General features: G+C 61.6%; 1 protein-coding gene across 1 annotated transcript; it reads left to right on the plus strand.

Moving 5' to 3' along the window:
• Nucleotides 1-10,205: 10,205 nt before the first annotated feature.
• On the plus strand, nt 10,206-21,009 carry GABRD (gamma-aminobutyric acid type A receptor subunit delta). The gene is made up of 9 exons (XM_087820751.1): nt 10,206-10,428; nt 15,943-16,055; nt 16,331-16,398; nt 16,487-16,707; nt 18,564-18,646; nt 19,141-19,278; nt 19,894-20,049; nt 20,265-20,482; nt 20,734-21,009. Exons 1-9 carry the CDS (start codon nt 10,361-10,363, stop codon nt 21,007-21,009), a joined length of 1,341 nt encoding a protein of 446 aa, XP_087676877.1. The 5' UTR covers nt 10,206-10,360.
• Nucleotides 21,010-24,855: the final 3,846 nt, after the last annotated feature.

Raw genomic sequence — 24,855 nt, forward strand, 5'->3', positions numbered from 1 at the left:
ACTAGGAAGGGGGGGCGTTACCTAGAAACAGACAAAACGCTTCGGGCAGAAGGCGGGGAGGGCCCAAGAGGGTCCCGCCCGGCCAGACGCCAGGTCTCCAGGAAGACGCAGGGATTGTGGGGCCAGGTGTGTTCCATCACAGCCGCGCCTCGCCGCGAACGGAGCAAAGGGGGAGGCACAGGACAGCCCGCGAAAATGTTATTCATTCATTTACGTGTTTTTTTTAACCCTCACCCGAGGATATTTTTTCCCTTGCTTTTCAGAGAGAGCGGAAGGGAGGGAGGGAGAGAGAGAGAGGAACATTGATGTGAGCGAGACACATCGACTGGCTGCCTCCCGCAAGCGCCCCGACCCTGGCCGGCGACTGAACCTGCAACTGAGGTGCGCGTCCTTGGCCGGAATCAAACCCGGGACCCTTCATTCTGCGGGCCAGCACTCTAACCACTGAGCCAAGCCGGCTCGGGCGTGTGTCAGAATTTTAAAAAGCTAAAGAAAAGTCAGAGAAAACTTGAACACCCCTCTCCCAGATAAACGAGTCACCAATGACATACAATTTAAAAAGCGTAGTGGACAAGCGAACCCTGCAGACACACGCAGAATATAAACCACTACAGACTCCCGGGCGCTCCCTCAAAGAGCACAGATCGACTCAATACGTGCAGGAAAGAAGCATGGATACTCCTGCTTATGCTTCATGAAAAACACAGTGAGCTCACATCCGCAGTGGGCTTCCAACGAAGGCTGTACCTGCAGGAAACATAAACCGTCTGCAGGAAACACCACACTTAGCCGCACGCATGAAGAGCGAGGGCCTCCTTCACGACTGAGAACGAGACTCGGATGCTTGTAAACCCCTCCGCTCGCCAGGCACGAGGTCTCCCGGCCAGAACAGCCGGCGTTAGAGAAATGAAAGGAGTGAGGAGTGCGAAGAGGAAAACAGTCATTTTCTCCAGGTAACGTGACCGTGTAGGTAGAAATCTGAGCAAATACACAGATAAATTAAAATTATCGAGGCACTCTGGCCAGGGCGGCTCCATGGTTAGAGCATCGGCTGCTGCACTAAAGGGTCACGGGTTCGATTTCTGGTCAAGGGCAGGTACCTGGGTTGCAGGCTTGATCCCTGGCCCCTGTTGGGGCGCGGGCAGGAGGCAACCAATCGATGTGTCTCTCTCACATCGATGTTTCTCTCTCCCCTCATCTCTTCCACTCTCTCTCTAAAAAAATCAATGGAAAAAATATACTCGGGTAAAGATTAACAACAACACAAATCAATTCTATTTCTATTTATCAGAACAAATAATGAGAAAAGATTTGGAAAAGCCGCCCTTTCCAGTTACATCAATGAGTATGAAGTGATTGGGGACACGCACAACCAAAGCGTGCAGGACCTTAAACAAGGAAACTCACTGGCTGATGCTAACGAGACCCAAATAAAGGTAAAATGGAACAAATGACCCAGTTTCTTCAACAAATAGATGTGGTGGGGCGGAAGGCAAGGGGGCTGTTTTAAGTCCAAAGGGCCTTAGGACACAAGTCGGCCGCATGCAATGTGGGGATCTGGTTTGGACCCAGAGTCAAGCAAGCAACTGTAAACATTTTTTGACATAATGTGGAAAAATGAACACAAAGGGGCATGAGTCTGTACTAAGAACTTAACGTGAATTTTATTAGGGTTGACAGCGATTCTGTGGTACGCATTCATTTCCTATTGCTGCTGACAAATTACCATAAACTCAGTGACTTAACACAAATTTATTATCTAATTTTTCTGGAGGCCAGAAGTCTGCGATGAGTCTCACTGGGCTAAAACCCAGGTGCTGGCAGGGCTGCATTCCCTCCTGGTGGCTCCAAGGAACCGGAAAAAGTTTCTCAAAGTCACCCACATTCCTTCACTCAGGGCCCCATTTTACCCCCTCCAGAGCCAGCAATATCTCGTGCAGCCATCCTGCTGGTTCTATCCCTCCCTACTTCCTCCTTCACTTATGTAAACCTCTGCCTGCACTGACATGTTGAGATGGGCTTTGTGACAAGAGTCCCCCATCTTCTTGGGCAGCTGGCACTTGAATAAACCTCTTTCCTTTTTTACCAGCATCTGCCTCAGGAGTTTGGTTTGTGTGGCAACAGCCAGTCGAACTCGGGTTCCGGTTACAGTTTCACAAACTGAGTGTCTGGAGGCCAGAAATCTGATATCAAGGTGCCGGGGGGCCTGTGCTCCCCTGAAGGGCTAGGGAAGAAGCGGCCCCAGGCTTCTCTTCTCTCTTCTAGTGGTTCCCTGGCTTGTGGCAGCCTAACTCCAACCTTCATATGACATTCTCTCTGTGTGAGTGTCTATGCCTAAAGTCCCCCTTTGTTTATAAAGATACCTGTCATCCTGAATTAGGAGCCCACCCTACTCCAGAATGACATCATCTTAACCATTTATATCTCAATAATCCCAGTTATACATGAGGTCCCTTTGACATGGAATTTTTTTGAGGGGACAAAACTCAACTCACGGTACACATAAACCCAGGAGACGTAACCAGACCTCACAGAGCAGCAGTGTTCCCAATGGGAGCAGCTCCGGAGACCATCCATGGCCGTGGCCGCAGAGCAGCCTGACCCGCACCTGGACTGCTTCGCAGTGGAGAAGCGGAACGAGCTCAGCTCCACAGTGGCGTGGATGAACCTCGCAAACGCAACCGAGGGCAAATGACACGAAAGCACACACACTGCTGCTCCTCCTCCCTTCACTTTCAAAGTAGGTACCTCAGGCAGGGCAGGTGGCCCAGGCGGGGGTGGCAGAGCCTGACTGGGAAGGGAAGGGATGCCTGTGTGGGGAAACTGAGGCCCAGAGCTGGATGTCAGAGCCTGAGTGGGAGGAGCGGACCCTATAGAGGTGTCCAGTTAGGGGATCAGAACCCAAGCAGGGTGGGGTGTGTGTACCCGCGGTGAGAGCCACCCAGCCCAGGCCTGGGAGGGACGGCATGGTTACACAGCCTCAAAGTACCTCCCAACAGAACGCCTGTTAATCAGGACGGGAAAAAGTAACTTCCCAGGGGAGAGGCCACCGCAGACACCACAACTGAGGGATCAAAGCGGGTATCATCATGCGACAGACGGGCACTGAGCCACCTGGCGGCAGGAAACGAGCAGGAAGTGGGCAGGTGGCATCACTTCTGTGACTTTCGTGCCAAAGATGCATATTGGGATCCAATCACAAGGGGACATCGGAGAGACCCAAGTGGAGGGAGGGGCTGTCCACAAAGTGACCGGCCTGTAACCCTCCAAGGCGTCAGGGTCAAGGGAAGGCTGAGGGCGGCTCTGGGCCCTGGGCTCGGGGACTGAAGGCAGCAGGGAGACCACTCAGTGCGACTCCGGGGGACCAGCTGGCAGCGCGAGCCTGGGGCCCGGCCCAGCCGCCCGCCCGCCCGCCCGACGCGCCCCCGGGGAGCTGGAGAGGGGCCTGGTGCAGGGACGCGCGGCCGCCCCGGGCCACAGCGCCGCGCGCGCAGTTCAGGCTCCAGCAGGCGCTGCAGGGAAGGGCTGTTTTGGCGCCGAACTTGCAGCTTTTCCGTAACTCCGGGGCTGTTTCAAGGATTGAAAAAAGGATGTGCCCAGAGTCACTCCGCGTACAGGCGCGGCGGGTGCGGGAAGGGGGCGCTCCAGGGCCCCGGGGAAGCGGCGCCGCCGGGCCCGTCCGTCCCCAGCCGGCCCCGGGGACGCCCCGCGCCCGTCCCGCCGCCGCCCGGCGCTGCGGGTCCGCCCACCGCCGGGCCGAGGGGGCGCAGGGCTCCCCGCAAGGGCGCGGCGACCCCGCCACACCGCGCAGGCCCCGAGCGGGACGCGCCCGGGCTCCCGCGAACCGGCCGCGACGGCGTCGGTCGGGCCTGGGGGGCGGCGCAGCCCCCCCAGCGCGGCCCCGGGCCCGGGCGAGCGCACCCACCTCTCGGCCGACGCGCCCGGGGTCCCACGGGGCGGACCAGCCCGACGGCGGCGCCTCGACAGCTCCGCGGCCGCGCGCGTCTCGGGGAAACCGCCGCGTCGTTTGGAGCGGCGGCTCCATGGCAACGGGCGGCCCCATCGGAGGGGGGTGCTCGCGCCGGGGCGCCCCCGCTGGGCGATGGTTTGGTCCAGCGCGGGGGCGGGGCGCTCACGCAGGCGCAGTGTGGCCGAGCCGGCGCCGCCCGCGCAGGAGCGAGAGGCTCGGAGGCGTGTTCGAAGGTGCGTTCCTGCACCCCGCACCCGCACCCCTGTACCCCGCACCCCTGCACCCCTGTACCCCACACCCTGCACCCCCACCCCCACACCACTGTACCCCTGCACCACTGTATCCTGCACCCGCACCCCTGTACCCCGCACCCCTGTACCCCCGCACCCGTGCACCCGCACCCCTGTACCCCCACACCACTGTACCTCTGCACCACTGTATCCTGCACCCCGCACCCGCACCCGCACCCGCACCCCTGTACCCCACCCCCTGCACCCCTGTACCCCACAACCTGCACCCCTGCACCACTGTATCCTGCACCCCGCACCCGCACCCCTGTACCCCGCACCCCTGTACCCCCGCACCCGTGCACCCGCACCCCTGTACCCCCACACCACTGTACCTCTGCACCACTGTATCCTGCACCCCGCACCCGCACCCCTGTACCCCCGCACCCGCACCCGTGCACCCGCACCCCTGTACCCCGCACCCCGCACCCCTGCACCCTCCACCTTGCACTCCCACCCCCACACCACTGTACCCCTGCACCACTGTACCCCTGCACCACTGTATCCTGCACCCCTGCGCCCCGCACCCCTGCGCCCCGCACCCATACACCAGTGTACCCCGCACCACTGTACCCCCGCACCCCACATCCCTGCACCCGGGGCGGAGGCCAAGGCCTGGAGGTGGAGGGTGTGCGTTGCCCCCGCCACCAAGCTGCCGCGCAGGGGCCCAGTGCGCTCAGGTCCCTGGACGCCCCGCCAGACCCCCGCTCTGGTTTGGCCCCAGCCGGTTGAGGTTCAGATTAGTTGCCAACTTTAGAAATCTGAGAGTTTTGCCCCGGCTGGTTTGGCTCCGTGGCTAGAGAGTCGCCCGCGGACTGAGGGTCCTGGGTTCGATTCCAACCAATACCTCGGTTGCAGGTTCGATCCCTGGCGCCCGTCAACCCGCGAGCAGGAGGCAGCCCATCGGTGACACGTCTCTCTGTCCCTCTGTCCCTGTGTCTCTCTCTCGCCCCCCTTCCACTCTTTCTCTGAAAAGCAATGGGAAAAATTTCCTTAGGTAGGGATTTAAAAAAACACCGAAGTTGGAGAGTCCGGCCCGGCCTGTTCCTCAGTGGTTAGAGTACTGAAGGTTCGATTCCCGTCGAGGGCAGGGACCTGGGTTAACGGACCCCATCCCCGGGGTCGGTTGGGCGTGTGCGGGAGGCAGCCAGGGGGTGTCTCTCTCACGTCCACGGTTCTCTCTCCTCTCCCCTCCCTCCGCTCTCTCTGAAAGGCAGCACCTGAGGATATTTTCTCCATTGATTTTTTTTATTTTTTAGAGAGAGTGGAAGGGAAGGAGGGAGAGAGGGAGAGAAACATCGATGTGAGAGAGACACATCGACGGGCTGCCTCCCACAGGCGCCCCGACGGGGGCTGGGGATCACCCGGCAACCCAGGTACCTGCCCTTGAACCAAACCCGAGACCCTTCGATGCTCAGGCGGACACCCAGGGCGGGGACCTTCAATACCCTGTTCACACTCAACATCCGTATCAATACCTGGCCCGTGGGAGGGTGAATCATTACATAGATATTTGTTAAGTGAGTGTTTCTTGAAGAAATTTAATGAAAGCGTTCAAAGGTGACAGCAATTCTGCTGTTATCTCTCCTGCACCCTGGGCGGAGGATCAGCACCCAGGACCAGAGAGAGGCAGAGCCCACCCCTGGGTGCAGCGGCAGGACCCCTCCGTGCCCAGCCTTCTGTAGGAGTTGGAGGTGGTTGTTCAGCCCGCGTCGAAAAGAGAATGTTTTTCTCGCTTGATCGACAGCCCTTTTGTCGGGAATTGTTAATTTGCGTGCGACATTTTCTATCGCACGAAAGAATTCAAATTGCTTGGAAAAAAACATAAAATAGGAGGACAGGGTCCTGACTTTTCCACAGTAACCGTGAGCAGTTGTACTTGGACATCTAGTTAACTCATGTAGAAAAAATCCTCCAAGTGGCCAAGTTTATGGGGTTGGGGGGGGGAGGGGAGTTGATTACTAAAAACAGCAACAACCCCGAGCCTGGTTCCTGGGGAGCTGCCTCCTTTGTTTACCGGGCGGTAGCTGTAGCCCAGCTCAGGCTGCGGAAAGTGTTCCGTGTTTCTGCCAAGTTTCCTCTGCCTCTCCAAATGAATGGATTCCATCCGAAAATCACAGGATTAATAATTACACTCTGAGCTCAAGAAAATTCTGCGTCGCTGCCATAGTCTCTATTTGGTGCATGTCCCCAGGAAAATAATAAAGCAACCCCATCAGCATAGCAGGCCGGGATTTTAAATTTAGCCGTCTCCGCCTCCCCTCCCAGCTCCCTGTGAGTCACCTCTGCCTCCTGGGGCTCATCCTGCTGCCCGGATGGACTCCGGCCAGCCCTCTGCCCAGCCCGGGCACTTGGTGCCAGCCCTCTGCCCAGCCCGGGCACTTGGGGGTGCCAGCCCTTTCCAAGCGCTGCGAGCGCCCAGCGAAGCGCTCACCCAAAGAAATGATGTAGAACAGGCTGCAGGCCGATGGGCTCAGGAACCAAGTAGGCCAGCAGACCGCACCCTGTGGCTTCCAGGTGCCACGTAGGGCACTGCTGTCCATGCTGTGTGGTCACTGCAGGGGCCAAGGAAGCCGTTTCCATACCTCCCAGGGCCCAGTGCGTGACTGTCCTACCTAGTGCCATATGGGCGAGCGTGACACCTGCCTCACCATGGCAGCTGGCCGGCATGGCTCAGTGGCCGAGCATCGACCTGTGCACCAGGAGGTCACCGGTTTGATTCCCAGTCAGGGCACATGCCTCTGGTTTCGGGCTCCATCCCTAGCAGAGGCCGTGCAGGAGGCGACTGATCGATGTTGATGTTTCTCTGTCTTCGATGCTTCTATCGCTCTCTCTCCTTCTCTCTGAAATCAATAAAAACATTGAAGAAAAAAAGACGTGAGCCCGGGTCCCAAGGGCGCTGTGTGTGACCTGCCTGGTAGAGGAGCCACCTTCGGCTGGTCATCCAGGATAAGTTACAGCGTCACCTCGTCAGATAACCACCAGGCCTGGCCAGAGAGAAAGAGCCTGTCCACCGAAGGAGCTGCAGGCATGGGTGGCAGGAACTGGCCATGGCAGCGGGTTGTGTGGGTGCCGGCTGATCAAGGGGCCAAAGCAGGAGACTGCAGGGGGAGAGGTGGTGACTGAGGGCACTCAGTACACCGGCGACGACCCCAGAGCTTCTTTGCCATCGCTGTTCCTAGGGCGGGGGCCAGGCCCCCGTCCCTCGATGTCCGGAGTGCCAGGACGAGGGGCGGGGTGGCCCAGGTGTCTGGTGACAAGCACAGGCCTGGTCTGGAACAGGGAGCCTTCCACCGACAGACACCTGCTTTTTACTGATTTTGAAAGTTTTACCAAAGTGGCACTTGGAGGGTGGGGTTCTCCTTCCCCCCCAGAAATAAAATACTGTAGGGAACATCCCACAGTGTTTTCTAGAGAAGGGAGGTGGCCTTGAGTGCCTGCAAGTTAGACTGTCCATTTCAGAAACAACAGCCGTTACCGTGAATAAGGAAACATCATGGGGAAGGGGTCGGCCGGATGGGCTTGCGAGGCCAGGAAGCCGGCCGCCCCTCTCATGCTCCCCCTCTCACGCCCCCCCCTCACGCCCCCCCTTTGCAGATGAATCGGCCAAGCCAAGCAGGAAAAACTACTTGAGAGGCCCTGAGGCCGGTGAGGAGCAGAGCTGCGGCGGAGAAGCGAGCAGTTTTCCTTCACGGGCTCGGCTCTGCGCCTTCCCGGATCCCAGCTGGCCCAGCCAGGGGTGGAGCCGGAGGACGGGGCCCGCTTTCCCGGCCTGGGGTGGGGCTGCCCCCCACGGTTCTCCCCATTCTAGGGCGAGTCCGGGTGGAGCTGACGTCAGTAGGATGAGACAGGGGCAGAAGTTCTGACAGACGAATTGTCAGAAACCTTGGCGAAGGAACAGAGAGACTTCCCGTCCCCCAGATCGACACCCAAACCGATGAGGGGCAATATCACACCGGGACGAATCCCGCACACTCTGGGGACGTGGACAAGCCTTCAGTTTGGGGCCCACGAGCCTCCCTGGTGTCCCGGAGAGGGGGGGCTGCGGCCGGAGTCTGCGGGCCCGCAGGGGGCTCCTTTACCCTCTTCCCTGGGTTTTGAAGAGTGTTTGCCTCCAGGGCTCCAGGAAGAGGAGGGGATTTGATGCCAGGTGTCCATCCTGGCACCGTAGCTGGGCTCACGGTCACTCCTCTCAACACTGAGAAGGTCCTGGCCCTGGCCGGGTAGCTCAGTTAGAGCATCATCCCAATACGCCGAGGTTGGGGGTTCGATCCCTGGTCAGGGCACATATCGTAATCAACCAACGGATGCGTAAGTAAGTGAAGCAATAAGTCGATGTTTCTCTCTCTCCTCTCTCTAAAAAAAAAAAAAAAATCAATAAAAAAATACCGAGAAGGTCTCGGTGCCGACAGCTTCTGAGCAGACACCTGGATCAGGGCGGAGACCTGACCCCCTGCATGGGCCCAAAGCTCGGGACGGAGAGGCAGGAGGAGGGCTCCGTGTGGCCCGGGCAGTCAAGGGGCTGCCGGTCACACGCTGTGGGGGCTTTGGAGACGCTGAACGTGTGTTTTCCTATGTTTATTAAGCACCTAGTGTATGCCAGAGGCTTAGACGTGGTGACACCATTAAAGAGCAGACAGACAAGACCCCTGTTCTGGGGGGCAGGTGGGTAATAAGAATTATCCTCGTGGACACACAGCACTTGCCCGGAGCCAGGCCATGCTCTGGGCACTGTGTGTGTGTATTTAAATAAATGAACTCACGGCCGGCTTGTGTGGCTCAATGGTTGAGTGTCTACCTATGAATCAGGAGATCAGGGTTAGATTCCCGGTCGGGGCACATGCCCGGGTTGCGGGCTGGATCTCCAGTCGGGGGCGTCAGGAGGCAGCCGATCAATGACTCTCATTGTTTCTCTCTCTCTCTCTCCCTCTCCCTTCCTTTCTCTCTGAAATAAATAAAAACATATTTAAAAAACCACAATTAACTCATTGACTCCCCCAGGAAGCCCAGGCAGATGGACACACGGGACTGAGGCCACCTGGCCACAGGCTTATCCAGGCGCACACTCCGGCCTGCTGTCCGTGGGCACCTTGAGCTCAGGCTTGGAGATGAAGGACCCACTTCAACAGGGGCTGGGGAGGACCCGCCAAGGGAGGCATTTCCACTGAGGCCCAACCAAGGGTCCTGGCTTTGGGGAGGAGAGCTGGGACCAGCCGTCCTTCAGCGCCGGGCACTCAGGACTGGGGTGCAAGTTCCCTGCAGCCCAGCCCGGTGCCCACGTCGGGCCACCTGCTCCCCCCTGGCCGGGAGCTTAGCCCACCCAGGACGAGCGTTCCCGCGAGCAGTTCCCTTTCTGCGGGCAGCCGGTGTCCAGCCCAGAAGTGAATAAACCCCTAAAGTTCGCGATCAGCTTTTTTTTTGGGGGGGGGAACTTCTGTGGAATTTCGTGTTCAAAAGAACTAGGATAGAACGTGCACCAGACCTCGAGTCTCAGCATTTTGGGGGGTGGGGAGGGTGGAGCCCAGCCATCCGGTTGCCCTTGGAGGGGCTGTGGCAGGTGCCACGGGTAGAGAAGTCGCCCCACCCACCCGAGGCCAGAGCGGGCGGCGACCGCGACAGCGACCCCCCCTTTCTCTCCCCGCCCACCCCGCCGAGGGCGCGCAGAGCCGCTCCCGGGCTGCTGCTGGCTCTGTGTCGAGGGCTTTGGGGGGAGCTGCTGGCGGGGGACCCCCACCCCCTCCGCAATCCCGTCCTCCCGGCGCCCCCACGCCCGCGGGCGACTCCGCGTGGGACCAGGTTCCGCGCGCCCGTCGGTCCGCAGGGCAGCGGGAGGCCGAGGCCCCGGGTCCCGCGCCCGCGCCCCCCGCCGGGCAGGCGCGCGAGGGGCCGGTAGCGGCCCCTGGACGGGCAGCGCCAGGCCCGGGCGGGGGCGGGCCCGAGGGGGCGGGCGGGGCGCCAGGTGCGGGCGCTGGGGCGGGGCGGCGCCGGGCCCCGCGCTCCGCGCTCCGCGCTCCTCCGCCCTCGCGCCCGCGCCGCGCGCCCTCCCGCCCGCGCCGCCGCCGGGGAAGCAACTTCGCGCCGCGCGCGGGCGCCGGCCGAGGCCATGGACGCGCGGGCCTGGCTGCTGCCCCCGCTGCTCCTGCTCTGCGCGCAGCGGCCCCGCGGCACCAGGTGAGCGGGCGCCCGGCCGGGCTGCGGGCTGGAGCCGGGCGCACCCCGCCTCGCCCCGCGCCCGCCCTCCGGTGCCCCCGCCCCGCCCCGAGCCTGCCCCCCCTTGCCCCGCATGTGCGCCCGCCCCGGGTCCCCCGCCTCCCCGCCCGGGCTCCCCGGGGGTCCCCGTCGCCCGCGGCCGCCCCGCTGGCTGTCGGCGCGCCGGGCGCTGTCCGCCGTCCCGGTGCTGAACCGGCGCCCGGGGCGGGACGCGGGCGTCGGAGCCGCTCCCGACTCTGCCCCGCGCCCGGGCGCTCGGCCGGGGCCCTTCTGCGCGCGGGCTGTGCGCTCGGCTGGCGGCGGCCGCGGGCAGGGGGAGGAGAGGTCCCGGGAGCAGGAGACGCCGGGTCCAGGCCGGGGCGGGGTGGCCGGGAGGGCGCGTCCTCAGGGCCGTGCGGGTCGGGTGCGGTGGGGTCTCCTTTCAGGGCCCTTTCAAGTGGCCCCCACGGAGCTTGGAGCGTGCAGGTGGGAGCCGGCCAGGTGCCCCTAGCAGCTGGAAACACTGGGGTTCCTCCTGAGGTCGGGAGGGGACCCAGAGAAGGAAAAGGGTAAGAGCAGAGGCTCCCGGGGACAGAGGCTCCCTCCCTCCAGCTTCCAGGGCCAGGCACAGCCCCAGCTCGCCTTTCTCCTCTCTGGGCACTTGAAATGGGCTCCAGCCACCCAGCAGCCTGAGCACTGGGCTGTGAGGGGCCTTCCGGTGCAAGGGGTCTGCAGAGAAACCAGAGTAAACAAAGACCCCCCACCCCCGTAGCCGGGAGGCCAAGGTCAGCAAACCGATGTCAAAAAGACTAGAGAACAGGGAGTGGCCGGCCGCCAGCCTGGGTTTGGCTGCAGGCGCTCAGGAGGCACGCACTTGGGGGTGGTGGTGATGTGGTCAGAGTTTCCTTGTCGGTGGGGTGGGGGCAGAGCCAGGGAGGCCCAGGTCCAGCGGTGGCACGGCCCCCATGCCCAGGATCCCGGGCAGTGTGGGTGCACCCGTCCTCGGAGGGCATATGGGGGGCCTTCCTTTTCCCCACTCCCCACCTCACAGAAGCAGGAAGGCGTAGGTTGAGCCAGGCCCCCCTATCAGCTGCTGACCCAGGCCCACGGCCACGGCTGTGAGATCTGAAATCCAAGGCTCTCTGAACCCTACCTAACCTCTTAGCCCAAGTTTGACCCCAAAACTCATTTGGTGGCAAAGCCTGCCCCACTCAGACAAGAGGTTCAGTTGCCTTTCTTAGCCCTGTTTCAGGGTGAATTTACACTTATCCTGCTGGGAAGTTCTCTAGACCCCCCAAGTCTGCCCATGAACCATGTCACCTCCCTAAAGTCTGAAATGTTCTGCACTCCGACCCCCACCCTGCTCCTGGGTGTTGGGCACGGATGTGTCTGTCTGGGCAGAAAGGCTGTGAGGCTGTGGCCGGGCCCAACGAGAGCCCCCTGCTTTGTGGGCCTTGGCGGACGACCTTCAGACGGCCTCCCTTCCATCAGCTTCTGTGTCCCTCCACCCCAGAAAGCAGGCCCGCACCCCTGGCCCCTCAGCACCCCGGCCCTCACCCCTGCAGCGGGGGGATGTGGGATTCACAGGAGGCGCCCGTTCTGGCTGCCGGCTCAGGCGGCAGCCCAGGGGGCCTGGTGGGAGAAGCTGGGTGGGATGAGCGGCGGTGCGCTGTGCGGCGTGGGTGGGCCGGGTCAAAGCCGTGCCTCCCCTGAGTCTGGCCACGCGTGGGCACCGAGCTCACCAGCTGCACACTGAGTGGGTGGCCTTCCCCGGCTGCTGGCACCTCGGCCTCCCTGGAGCAGCGGCGCCTGCAGCTCCTGCCTCGCCAGCTCCCGTGTGCTCGTGGCGGGGCTCCTCTTTGCCTTGGTAACTGAGGCACCAGCGTGGCTGGTGTTGCTCTAAAAACAGAGCCGTCAGGGATCCGTGGGCTTGTGCGTGCCGGAGGGAAGGGTCTGGAGGGAGGATGGCCGCACGGCTTTGCTCAGCGACACCCACCTGCTCCTCCTGTCCCCGGGGGGCACAGACGAGTGACGGGGGTGGGTTCGGTTCTCAGAGGGCGGGAGAGGGAGGCAGGTCTGCGACACCCAGAGCGCAGGGCGGGTGCTGCCTCTCACTCCACGGCGGCCTCTCCGCCCCAGGGGCGTGAGCCGGGCCCATGTCTGAGCTTCTGTCCATCTCCCCAGAGGAAACCCCAACCCGGGGCCACCGCTGGGGTCCTGGTTCGTCACGATCCCTCTCCCAAGGTGCTGGTGAGAGTGACTGCATTCCCCCCCATCCTGGGCTCCCTGGTTCAGCTCCCTGGGCTCGCCTGCCCCCTAACTGGCCCCTAGAACCCAGGGCAGCAGGCACGGTACCCTCCACATCTCACAGGTGGAAACCACCGGCCCCTGTCTTAGGTGAGAAGCATCCTCAGGGGGAGCCTGTTCCCTTCTCGCCCCCAGGCCGGGGGAGGCAGAGGCTAAACAGGGTACCAGCGTCCCGCCTCTTCCAGGCCAGCTGCCCGGTGGGGGCAGACCCCGGGCCTCACCCTCATGCCCCCGGGGTGGGGGTGGGACTGGGCGGAGGGAGTGTCCCCTCCTGTGCCCCAACCCTGAGGCCCGGGAAGGACGGCGTCTCCTGCCGACCTTGTTCCAGGCTGCGGCTGCCACTGGGCGGCAGCTGGGCCAGTCCAAAAATAAAGCTATTTCAGGTCTCTTTACATCGACCTTCAGCGTGGCCTCCATTTGCCTCTTTTTAATCCTCACCCGAGGATATTTTTTCCATTGCTTTTCAGAGAGAGTGGAAGGGAGAGAGAGAGAAACATCGGTGTGAGAGGCACGTTGATTGGTTTCCTCCCGCCCGCACCCCAACCGGGGCCGGGGATGGAGCCTCCAACCGAGGCACATGCCCTTGACCGGAATCGAACCCGGGACCCTTCAGTCTGCGGGCTGATGCTCTAACCACGGAGCCAAACCAGCCAGGGCTCCATTTGCCTTTTTAACTGTGCTTTACTTGGGGGGGGGGGAACGTCTTTAATTCCCTTTTATATTTAGTTGCAAAGCCCCCGCCCGCCTCATCCCAGACTGGGCCATCAGGTGGCCCTACGGGAGAGGCTGGGGTCTGTCTGCGAGTGTCATTAGCTAAGGAACTTCTGGTTCAAAGTCAGCCTTCTTCAAAAGGCCACGTGTGAACAGACGGGGGGGGGGGGGGAGGTGCTCCCAAACCCAGGCAGCCCCGGGGTTCTGGACCCCCTGAGAGCGCAGGGTGAGGGGCTGTAAACTCAGCCCTGGAGCACGAGCCCCCACCCTCTGCTGCTCCAGACATGGGAGGTCCCTGGTGGCCCCCCATCTGGGCCAGGCGGGTCCCCCTTCATATACTCCTTCCCCAGGACATTTCCACTCTCTCACCAGGACCATGGCTTTTAAAAATTATTTATTTTAATTTATCTTTATTGTTGAAAGTATTACAGATGTCTCCCCTTTTTTTCTCTACCCATTGCCCCCCTCCCCGCGGCACCCGCCCCACCCCCAGGCCTTCTCCACACTATTGTCTGTGTCCAAGGGTAATGCATTTAAGCATCTAAGTTCTTTGATTAATCTGCCCCCTCCCAGTGCCCACCCCGCCTTCCCTCCGAGATGCCTCAGTCTGTTCCATGCTCCTGTGTCCGAGCCCTGGTGTTGAACTGGGAGCCTAATCACGGAGCTCCTTGTCCAGAGCCCCCGGGTGTGCTGACCCTGGGTGAGGGGAGATTCGGGGAGCTGGGCAAGACAGAGGTGGCCGGCGGGAAGGGGAGGGGATGGAGATAGAGGCTGGGAGGAAGCATGGATCTGGAGGAGCCAGGGTGGGGAGCTGGGGAGAGGGGATGTGAGCTGCAGAGGACCCATGGGGGGCGCAGGGAAGGGGTGGACGTGGCAGGCCGGCTGCACATGGAGCCTCAGCGTGGCTGCACTGATGGGCACAGTGGAGAGGAGCTGGGTGCCCGGCTGCAGATGACAAGGAGAGTCCCTGAGCGAGCGGGAGGCCAGGGGAGCCTGGGGTGTGGCTCCCACTGTTGGGAGGAGAGGAGCGGTCAGCAGTGTAGTGGGAACCCAGAGGCACAGTGGTCTTCTCACTTCAGAGTGGGCACCTGGGCCTGGGCGGTGGCTGAATTCGGCGGGCAGGTCTGTCTCCAGGCACAGGGAACCACTGTCTTAGGGTTCCTGGCAGCCTCCAGATCCAGCCCTTTGTGTCTCCCCCACGGGCTCAGGCCAGGCTTGGGGCCCAAGGTGACCTTGTCAGAATAGAAGTGACTCAGAGCCTAACAGGACAGTTATTCTTGAAGGCCCCTTGTCATTCCTGGCTCTGCGGTTTAGCGAAGCGTCCTGCCTCCCTCCCCTGCTGTGTGTGGTCCCCTCTGTGGGCTGCAGGAGGGGGTATGAGTGCCCTGGGGCTGCTGTAACAAGTGACCACTTTTGGGGGGGCTTAGAACAACAGACATTGATCCCCTCCCAGTTCTGGAGGCCAGAAGTACCAGATCAAGGTGTGGGCAGGTGAGCTTCTCCCAGCTCCCAGTGCCTCCGGTTCCTGGGCTTGTGGCTGCATCTGTCCATCTTCTGCCCCCGTGTCCAGGTGGCCTCCTCCCGAGTGTCTGTTCTCTCTTCCAATGAGGACACCAGTCGTTGGGTATAGGGCCCGTCCTAATCCAGGGTGACCTCATCTTAACTACTTACAGCGGCAAAGACCCTATTTCCAAATAAGGTCCCATTCTGAGGTTCTGGGTGGACAGGAATTTTGGGACGTGACTGCTTGTCAGGTGAGCAGGAGGGTGGGCAGGGGCGCTGCTGGGGAGCTCAGTGCTTCTGGCTGTCAGGTGAACGTGGGACACAGGGTGCCTGCCGTGTGCGTGACACCCACTGTGGCCCTGCCAAGGTGTCAGTGGGATTATCCTGCAGTTCGGCTTCTCCGGGGCCAGGCCTGGGCCTGTCTGGGAGAGAACAGAGATTGGGAGACCGGCTGCAGCCCCCCATGGGCAGTCAGCCTGGCCCTGAGTCAGGTTTGCGACCGCCCCTGTCCCTCAGCCTCCTGGTCATGCATCTTTCCCCCCAAGTCCCCTCCTGCAGGACACTTCCTCCTTGGGGCTGAGAGGTGCTGTGTGCCCTTGTTGGGGTCCTCTGAGGCCTACCTGCTGAGAGGCCCGAATGTGGGGGCTCGAGCTGGCTGCCTGCTGTGGGTCGTTTGTGGAGGGAGTCTGGGGGCTCATCCCAGGCTGGGGACTCCGCCTGACGCTGGCAAACTCTGTCCAGGCCAAGCCAGAGGGGCAGAAGCTGAGCAGAGGCCGGTGGAAGAGTGGAGCAGCCCTGGGCTCTGCACATCCCTGGGCCCCCTGTTCCCAGGGCGACTCCTGGCCCTGAGGGGCTCTCAAAGTCGTCCTCCCCATCCACCCAGCCTAGGCGCCCAGGATGGAGCTCCAGCCTCAGGTAGGGACCAGGCTCCATCTCTGGTGCCCTGCCTGTGACCACTGGGCCTTGCATTTCCAGAGCGATGAATGACATTGGGGACTACGTCGGCTCCAACCTGGAGATATCCTGGCTCCCCAACCTGGACGGCCTGATGGAGGGCTATGCCCGAAACTTCCGTCCAGGCATTGGAGGTAAGCAAGGCGGCGGGTGGGCCCTGGGTCCGGCGGTGGCTGTGATCTCTGGCTTTGAGCTGGCTCCCCTGAGGGGTGTGTCACACCTTGAGCGCTGGCCCCCAGGGACACAGCTCAGAGGGGGGATCCTCCAGGCCTCATGGCAGACTTGTACCAAGACGGCCCTCCCTACGAACCCCTTGGCTGGTCCCTGTCCAGCCTGCCTGGGCTCTCATTGGCCTGGGTCAGCGGCTGGGGTGCTGGGCTCTGGCCTCAGTGCTGCTCCCTCCTCGCAGGCCCCCCTGTGAACGTGGCACTTGCTATTGAGGTGGCCAGCATCGACCACATATCCGAGGTGAACATGGTAGGTGCCCCCAGCCTCTGCCCCACCTGCGGCCACGTGCCCGGGGACGGGACGGAGCGGCTGACGGCAGGGCCCCTCCCACCCCCAGGAGTACACCATGACCGTGTTCCTGCACCAAAGCTGGCGGGACAGCAGGCTCTCCTACAACCACACCAACGAGACCCTGGGCCTGGACAGCCGCTTTGTGGACAAGCTCTGGCTCCCGGACACCTTCATCGTGAATGCCAAGTCTGCCTGGTTCCACGACGTGACCGTGGAGAACAAACTCATCCGGCTGCAGCCCGACGGGGTGATCCTGTACAGCATCCGGTGAGCCCACTAAGGAACCCCAAGACCCACCGCTGGCCAGGGGGGCCATTTACCTCTCTGACAACCAGCTGCTGCTTAGGAAACGCTGACTGCAGATGTTGCCGACTGGGAGCCTGCAGGCGTAGCTTCTGGCCAACACGGTCGGTGCCTTTTTTAAAAAAAAAATTGGGGTGGCCCTGGCCAGTGTGGCTAAGTGGTTAGAGCATTGGCTCGTGAACTGAAGGGTCGAGGGTTCGATTCCCGGGCAAGGGCACGAACCTGGGTTGTAGGTTTGATCCCTGGCCAGGTCGGGTCTTGTGCAAGAAGTGACCAATCCATGTGTTTTTCTCACATCCATGTTTCTCTCTCTCGCTCTCCCTTCCACTCTCTCTAAAAATCAATGGAAAAAAATATCTTCTGGTGAGGATTTTAAAAAGAATTTTTGAAAATTAAAAACATTCAGGTGAGCCCAGCTGGCGTGGCTCAGCGGTTGAGCATCGGCCTATGAACCAGGAGGTCAGGGTTCGATTCCCGGTCAGGGCACAGGCCCGGATTGTGGGCTCGACCCCAAGTAAGGGGCATGCAGGAGGCAGCCGATCAGTGACTCTCCAGTCATTGATGTTTCTCTCTCTCTCTCTCTTCCCCTCCCTCTCCCTTCCTCTCTCTGAAATCAGTAAAGACATATTTTAAAATATATATTGGGGTGAAATTCATATAACATAAAATGAACCCTTTAAAAATGAACAATTCAGTGACATTTAACACATTCACAACATTGTGCGAACATCACCTCTATCTAGTTCCAGAACATTTCATCCCCCCAAAAGGAGACCCTGCACCCACTCCATGGTGGCTCCCCATCCCCCCTCCGCACCCCTGAGACCACCATCTGCTTCTGGCTCCGGCTGGGCCTCGTCTGTGCACTTTGTGTGAGATGAGTCCTACACTGTGACCTTTCGTGTCTGTTGGCTGCCACTTGGCAGAGTGTCTTGAGGTTCATCCACGTTGCAACATTGATCAGAATTTTATTCCTTTTTTGGCCAATGTCCCATCCGTGGGTCCCCCAGTTTCTGCATCACTCGCCCATCTGTGGACCCTGGGCTGTGTCTACCTCCTGCCAACTGTGAGTTGTATGTACTGCTATGAACATGCGTGTTCATGTAGTTGAACACGTGTTTTTGGACACATGCCTTTTAAAAATGGAATTAATTGCCAACATTTTAAAAATCAGGGGGTTTACATAGGAATGTAAATTCTCTTGGAAAATCAGGACACTTGGCCTCTGGGTCTTTTCCCACCCAAGGTCAGCGGGAATGCCTGGGGCTATCCCTGGGGTGGGCGGAGGGTCAGGCTGGACCTGCTTTCTGGGCCCCAGCTTAGCCACAAAGTCCAGCTTTATTTTTTTAATTTTTTTTAAATCCTCACCTGAGGATATTTTTTCCATTGCTTTTTAGAGAAAGTGGAGGGGAGAGAGAGAGAGAGAGAGAGAAACATCGATTGGTTGCCTCCTACACGAGCCCCTACTGGGGTTGGGGATCGAACCTGCAACCCTGGTCTTGACCGGGAATCGAACCTGAGATCCTGCAGTGCACAGGCCGAGGCTCTAACCGCTGAGCCACACTGGCGAGGGCCAAAGTCCAGCATTTTGAAAGATGAAGAAAGTGACTGAATCCAGCCCTTCATTCCTGAAGGAAGACCCACAATTCTGTTTCCCCCCAGAAGCCGTCAAACCCCATGCACGAGGTGGCGAGGCCGAGCTCCTGTGAGATGCCCCTCTGGGTGGGCACAGGGGCTTCTGTGCCTGCTGGGTCAGGGAGATGCCAGCTTCCAGGGACTGGCCTCGCCCCAGGGATCCCACCGGTGTGTTGTCTGTGCAGAATCACCTCCACTGTGTCGTGTGACATGGACCTGGCCAAGTACCCCATGGACGAACAGGAGTGCACGCTGCACCTGGAGAGCTGTGAGTGTGACAGGCTGGGCCGGGCCCTGCCCAGGCAGCCACCCTGCTTCTTGGGACTTCTTTGTCGGAGGGTGGGGGACTTGGGCCATCAGGACCCTGTGCAACTGGCCTGGCTCAGGGGCAGGGAGGGAGGTGTCCGTGGAGCAAGAGACCTGGGCAAGAACAGCAGAGGCTCTGGGGCCTGAGCAGCCTGGCCCACCTCCTATGGGTCAGGGCTCTGCCCTGGACAGTCAGGCCTCGGAGCCCCTTCTGTTCCTGCCCAGGCCTCTCGCTCCACGGAGGATACAAGGCAGGTACTTGCATCCTTGAGCCACCTCGGCAGCCCCTGGGGCCTCCTGGCGATGGTGACCTGCACCCCTGCCAGCTCTTCTGGCCCCGTCCACCTGCCTGAGGCCTCCTTGCTCTTGGAGTCGCTGCTGTTTGGGGCTCCCCACTTGGGCAGGGTGCTCCTGCCCGGGGCTGCCAGAGGCTGAGGGGGCTGGGCTCTCCCGCAGATGGCTACTCGTCCGAGGACATCGTCTACTACTGGTCTGAGAACCAGGAACAGATCCACGGGCTGGACAAGCTGCAGCTGGCCCAGTTCACCATCACCAGCTACCGCTTTACCACGGAGCTCATGAACTTCAAGTCGGGTAACGTGGCCTCTCGTGGCCTCTGCTTGGGAGCCCTGCTCCTGGTTTCCCTGGGCATTTAGCTGAGCCACTAGCCAGCTCCGAGGACCCTGAGGACACTGAGGGTGCAGCTGTAAATCACTGATGGGCACCGGTCGCACTGCAGTGTGGATGTGGGTCAGCTTATTGGCTCTTCCTTGGGGGACTAGCAGCACTCTGGGTTTGGGGGCAACCTGAGGGCTGTGGGGTGCTCCCTGAGCCCCAGGACTGCAGGGGCTCAGGGGCCGAGCCTTGGGGGCTGCCCTGTGTCCTGGCCCCTCCTGCCTGGTTGGTCATCAGGGCCTGTGAGCCCAGCCCTGTTCTTTCCTGGAGCTTGGCTGTGCAGGGAGGAGGCCCAGGAGAGGAGGGCTGGCCCCAGGAACAGACCTGGAATCTTCCTCCTCTCCTCCCTGTGGGTGGCCAGGCCCAGGGCTGGTGAGACCCCCGGCCCACCTGGCTGTGGGGGGAGGTGGGGAAGGCAAGAGTCTAGGCTCCTCCTTTCTCCTGAGATTGGCAGTGGCCCTGAGGGCCATGGTAAGTGGCAGGGGACGGGGCAGGACCGTGCTGGGTCCTGACAGGTTGCTATTCCCCCTGCAGCCGGCCAATTCCCTCGGCTCAGCCTGTACTTCCACCTTCGGAGAAACCGCGGTGTGTATATCATGCAGTCCTACATGCCCTCCATTCTCCTGGTCGCCATGTCCTGGGTCTCCTTCTGGATCAGCCAGGCCGCTGTGCCCGCCAGGGTGTCTCTAGGTACCGGCCTAGCCTCTCCTGCCAGGGGACTGGGGGAAGGGCAGGCACTGGGAGCAGGACTGAGACCCCGTTAGCCATGAACCCGGGCCTTGCCCCTGCCCCTGGAGCCGGCCGTCCTGGGGCAGAGGCCGGCCAGGCCAAGCCTGGTCAGAGGAGCCCGGCCTGCTCCCTGGCTGGGGCCGGCGCAGTGATGTCACCGCCACTGACTCCCACAGGCATCACCACGGTGCTGACCATGACCACCCTGATGGTCAGCGCCCGCTCCTCCCTCCCGCGGGCGTCGGCCATCAAGGCCCTGGACGTGTACTTCTGGATCTGCTACGTGTTCGTGTTCGCGGCCCTGGTGGAATATGCCTTCGCTCACTTCAATGCCGACTACCGGAAGAAGCGAAAGGCCAAGGTCAAGGTCAAGGTCACACGGCAGAGGGCAGAGGTGAGGATGGGCCCCTCCTGTTATCTGGAGCTCAGGACCAAGGACAGCGCCCCCCAAACACTCAGGGCACAGGGGGTAGGCAGCCACCGGTTCCTGTGCCCAACCCCGGACCCTGCCGACTGCTCTGGGGACTCCCTGGCTTCCGGCTGCTGAGGGTCACAGAGTCGCTGGCCCGGGCAGGGGTCCCGTGGGGCAGCCTCTGGTCATCTCGGGCCCGGCTGCCCGCTCAGCCCTGCCTCCTGCTCCTGCAGATGGACGTGAAGAACGCCATTGTACTGTTCTCCCTCTCGGCCGCCGGCATCTCCCAGGAGCTGGCTGTGTCCCGCCGGCCGAGCCGCATGCCCGGGAACCTCATGGGCTCCTACAGGTCGGTGGAGGTGGAGACAGGGGAGTCCGAGAAACAGGGAGGCCTCCGTGCCCTTTTCAAGCCCATCGACGCGGACACCATCGACATCTACGCCCGCGCAGTGTTCCCCGCAGCCTTCGCCGCTGTCAACGTCATCTACTGGGCGGCCTACACCATGTGAGGCCAGGCCCCCCGCTGCTGGAAACCTCCCGGGAGCGAGGACCCTCGGACTGGATCTGTGAGTTTCCTGGTGGAAACAACAGGAGGAAAGCCTTGGCCTCCCTAATCCCCCTGCTCGGTCCCCACCCTCAGTGGGACAGCGCCCGGGGCCTCCCACACGCCTCTCCTGCAGACGCCCAGCCAACTCCTCTTTCCCACAGCAGAGCCACCTGACCGGAGGCTGAGCCGGGCGGGCACAGGGCCCTGGGGGACTATGCACCTGACTCAGGAAATGACCCCAGCTCGGGGACTTTGCTCCATGCGATTGAGCCAGGAGTGGAGGAGGCTGGGCGTGGACAGTGCCTGCTGCCTCGGTGAGATGGTGGAGAGGGCACTCACGAGCCTTTGGTCCCAGCATGAAATAAAGCAAAGCCTTTGGCCGGCGTGACCTTCTCTGTCACAGCAGCTGGGCAGTGGCCTCCTCTCCCAGGGCCTGGAGAGCTCTCCTCTGGCTCAGGACAGAGGGACCTGAAGGCAGAGACTCAGGATGGAGGGGCTCGAGGGCTGCATTCCAGAGGCTGAGGCACGTGGCCGTGTTTGGGGCACTGGTGGGCGGCAGAGGTCGGGGCCTCTAGGAGTTACAGTGTCTCCTCCGTCTCTCGGTGCCACGGCCAGGGGGCCAGTACGGTGTCTTCTCAGACGTGGCGATGGGGGAACAGAGGCCATCAAGTCCCCATAAACACCCGGAGCCCCTTTCTACCTCTATGGCCTCCGAGGACGTGGGGAGACAAGGTCACAGCTCGACAACCCTGGGCCACGGGAGATCTGACAGGCAGCTGTTAATGAGGGGGTTCGATTTCCCAGGGCCGCCGTCATTAGCCTCGGAGGAAACAGGAGTGAAATTAGAGGAGCAGCTGTGTAGACTGCTTTCTGCAGTGGGGCCCGGATGCGGGCTCTGTGGGCCAGGTCGGCCAGGTGCAGTGCCCTGCTGTGCCCAGGGTGTCCCTCCCGGGGAGCCCACCTCAGGCCACCCCAAGGGGTGCATGTTGGAGACTTGGTGTGAATCAGAAAGGGTGCCCTGCTGGGCCATCTGCCCGCAGGCAGCACAGCCTGCCCAGGAGTCTGCAGTGTCCCCAGGCCCGGGAGGGCAGGATCCTGGAGGATGCTCACCCGCAGGCAGGGCTCAGCTGGCAGAGTGACCACTGAGGTCCAGGTGCTCTAGCCTGGGGCACAGGGCTGCTTCCCAAAGGACCAGCCCCTGTCAGAGGGCAGAGGAGGCCATTGGCCCCCTGCCCAAACCACAGATCGGGGCTCACTACCTTCACCTGCAGCCCAGCTCCAGATCTAAGGCTCTTGCCTCCTAGAGACCCATCCTGGCACCCTGCTGCCCCTTTGGGACCCTGCTCTAAGGGACTAGGCTGCAGGGTCATCCCGGGGGCAAGGCGGGCCAGAGAGCAGGGTCCCCAGGCTCCAGTGTGACCAGGAGCTGGGAGCAAGCAGAGAACAGGTGGCTGAGGAACAGCAGGGCTGGATCTGGGTCAGCTGGCCATCCTGGCCACCTCCGGAGAGCAGGGGGTGGTCTGCCAAGCCCAGCCAGGTCCATGGACAGACGGACAAACCAGGACAGTGCTGCCCAGAAGCAGTGGCCCCTCTCTCCCCTGCCCCAGCTCGGCCCTCTCTGGTCTCCGTGACCCCAGGCAGGGTCACTGCTCCCTTCTCCCGGGAGTTCCTGGGATGGGGCATCCAAGCCCAGATGGCACACTGGAGCTACCGGGCTGGGTCATAACTGCCCATGCCACCCTCATTCCTAGCACCCAGGTCCTGCCCTAGGGCCCAGCCTTCTGCCCAAGCCTCCGGGGGACGCGGTGGGTTCAAAGTCCACAGGGCTGCTGGGCTCCACTGGGTGCAGAGGCTGGCGGCCGCCCAAGCTGCTGCCAGGACCCCGCCCGCCCCAGCGCCCCCTCCCACCGGCCCTGGGCTTGCAGGCTGCCCTCCTTCTGCTGCACAAGCCCACGGGGAGCTATTTAAAACCCACTTTGTGCTCCCGCGGGCACCCACGCAGCAAGGCCCACCCGGGCAGCAGCCTTCGCCTGATTCCACCACCAGCAATCACTCCTGCCAGCCTGCAGGCTGCTATTTCTGCCGAGTATTTACAGGGCAGGAAAGAGAGACGGGAAAAACTGCTTTTTAAACACAGTTCTATTCTGGTGGTGATGACAGGGGCGGATTGAAGGCCAGGGGCGGAGCACCGCTTGCAGCTGAGCGGAGGGAGCAGAGCTGGCCTGGGAAGGGGACCTCAGTGTTTCCTGCAACAGGGCGACTGGGCCGGGGCTGGGGCAGGGAGGCGGGGGCTCCCCATGCGCCTCACCGCAGCAGGGCTGGCCTTTGGGGGCTGGGGGCTTCCTTGCCTGTGGTCCCTGGTGGGGGCTGGATGCGTCCCTGAGAGCCGGGAGAGCTTTCTCCCCAGCCCGAGGGGCCGGAGGGTCAGGGAGCAGCACCCATCCTTCCCTCTCTCCCCTGCAGCTGGCGGGACGGGCACTGACCCTCCTCTCTGAGTGAGGCAGATGGCACACGTGCCCACACCTGGGTGCCTCGGTTGGATTCCCTCAAAGCAGAGCCTGACATGAGGACTTGGGTGCAGGGAGTTTATTTGGGGAGGAGTGTTAGTGTCCCGGGGCTGCCGTAACAAAGTACCACAGACCTGGGGGCTTAAAGCAACACAGGTCTATGCTCCCCCAGGTCTGGAGGCCAGAGTCCAGGCTCCTGGTGTGGGCAGGGTGGTTCCTTCCAGGGGGAGCCTGTCCCAGGGCCCTACCCCCACGGGAGTTGAGGGGAGAAAATGAGGTCCCCTCCTGAAGGCAGTTTGTCAGCTCCGGCTGCCCTGCCTGGGGAAGGTCATCGGGGGTCAGCGAGGGCCGAGTGCTGCCTCTGATGTGGCTGGTTGTCCTCGGGGAGGGGCAGCCTGGGCTCTGCCCACAGGAGGCTCCTGACTTTGGGCGACAAGGTCCCAGGGGATCTTCTTTCCTCTTGGGGCAGCTGAAGGCGCTTTCCCGAGAGAGAGATGCCCAGTAGCTGGGTTGTGAGGCCATGGGGTCCAGAGCCTCCTGTTGGGCCATATGCTGGTTTGTTGAGGTCACTCCTCCTGTCCTGACAGAGCCACTCCTGCCTGGCCTGAGAGTCTGAGTGTGTCCTGTGTGTGCATGTGCCTGTGTGCCTATGTGTACACATGTGCCTATGTGCATGTGTGTGTGCTTGTGTGTGCACATGTGCCTTGTATGCATGTGTGCAGGCATGCATGTGTGAGTGTGCAACATTAGATCTCAACGGTCATGCAGAGCCTGCGGTGGACTTTGCCTCAGCTCCACAGCCAGCCACAGTGTCACCTCCCTCCTGCAGCCCCGCTCCTAAGGCGGCAGACTTGTGGAAGGCACAGATGTTTGCTCTCCCAGTTCTTTCCTTAAAACGGAGTCCCAGAAGTGGCACCGTGAGACCAAATGACATAAACATCTTCAAGACTCTGGGTGCCTTTTATCACCTTGCTTTCTAAAGTCGGTCCCAGCCACACTTCCTGGAGGGCGGTGTCAGGCCTCCTCCACACCCTGCCCAGGACGGATCACAGGATGAGGCCTCCACCGCTCCTCGCCCCTCGGCCTGTCACCCCGACCCAGGAGCAGCTTACAAGCAATGCCGGGCGTTGGGCCACTCCACCCGGGGCCACCGGCTCAGCCTTTGAGCAGAAGGGAAAGGACACTGGGGAGGGTGGGCTCAGCCAGGTGGCGGTACAGGTGGGTCCCCAATAGGTGTGGCTGGGTGAGCCCGTCCCAGGAGCTCAGCTCCCCACCGAGGACAGACCCGCTTGGCCTGGAGA

This window comes from Miniopterus natalensis, chromosome 9 (genome assembly GCF_054644295.1).
Source record: "Miniopterus natalensis isolate mMinNat1 chromosome 9, mMinNat1.hap1, whole genome shotgun sequence".
In the NCBI taxonomy this organism is placed as follows: domain Eukaryota; kingdom Metazoa; phylum Chordata; class Mammalia; order Chiroptera; family Miniopteridae; genus Miniopterus; species Miniopterus natalensis.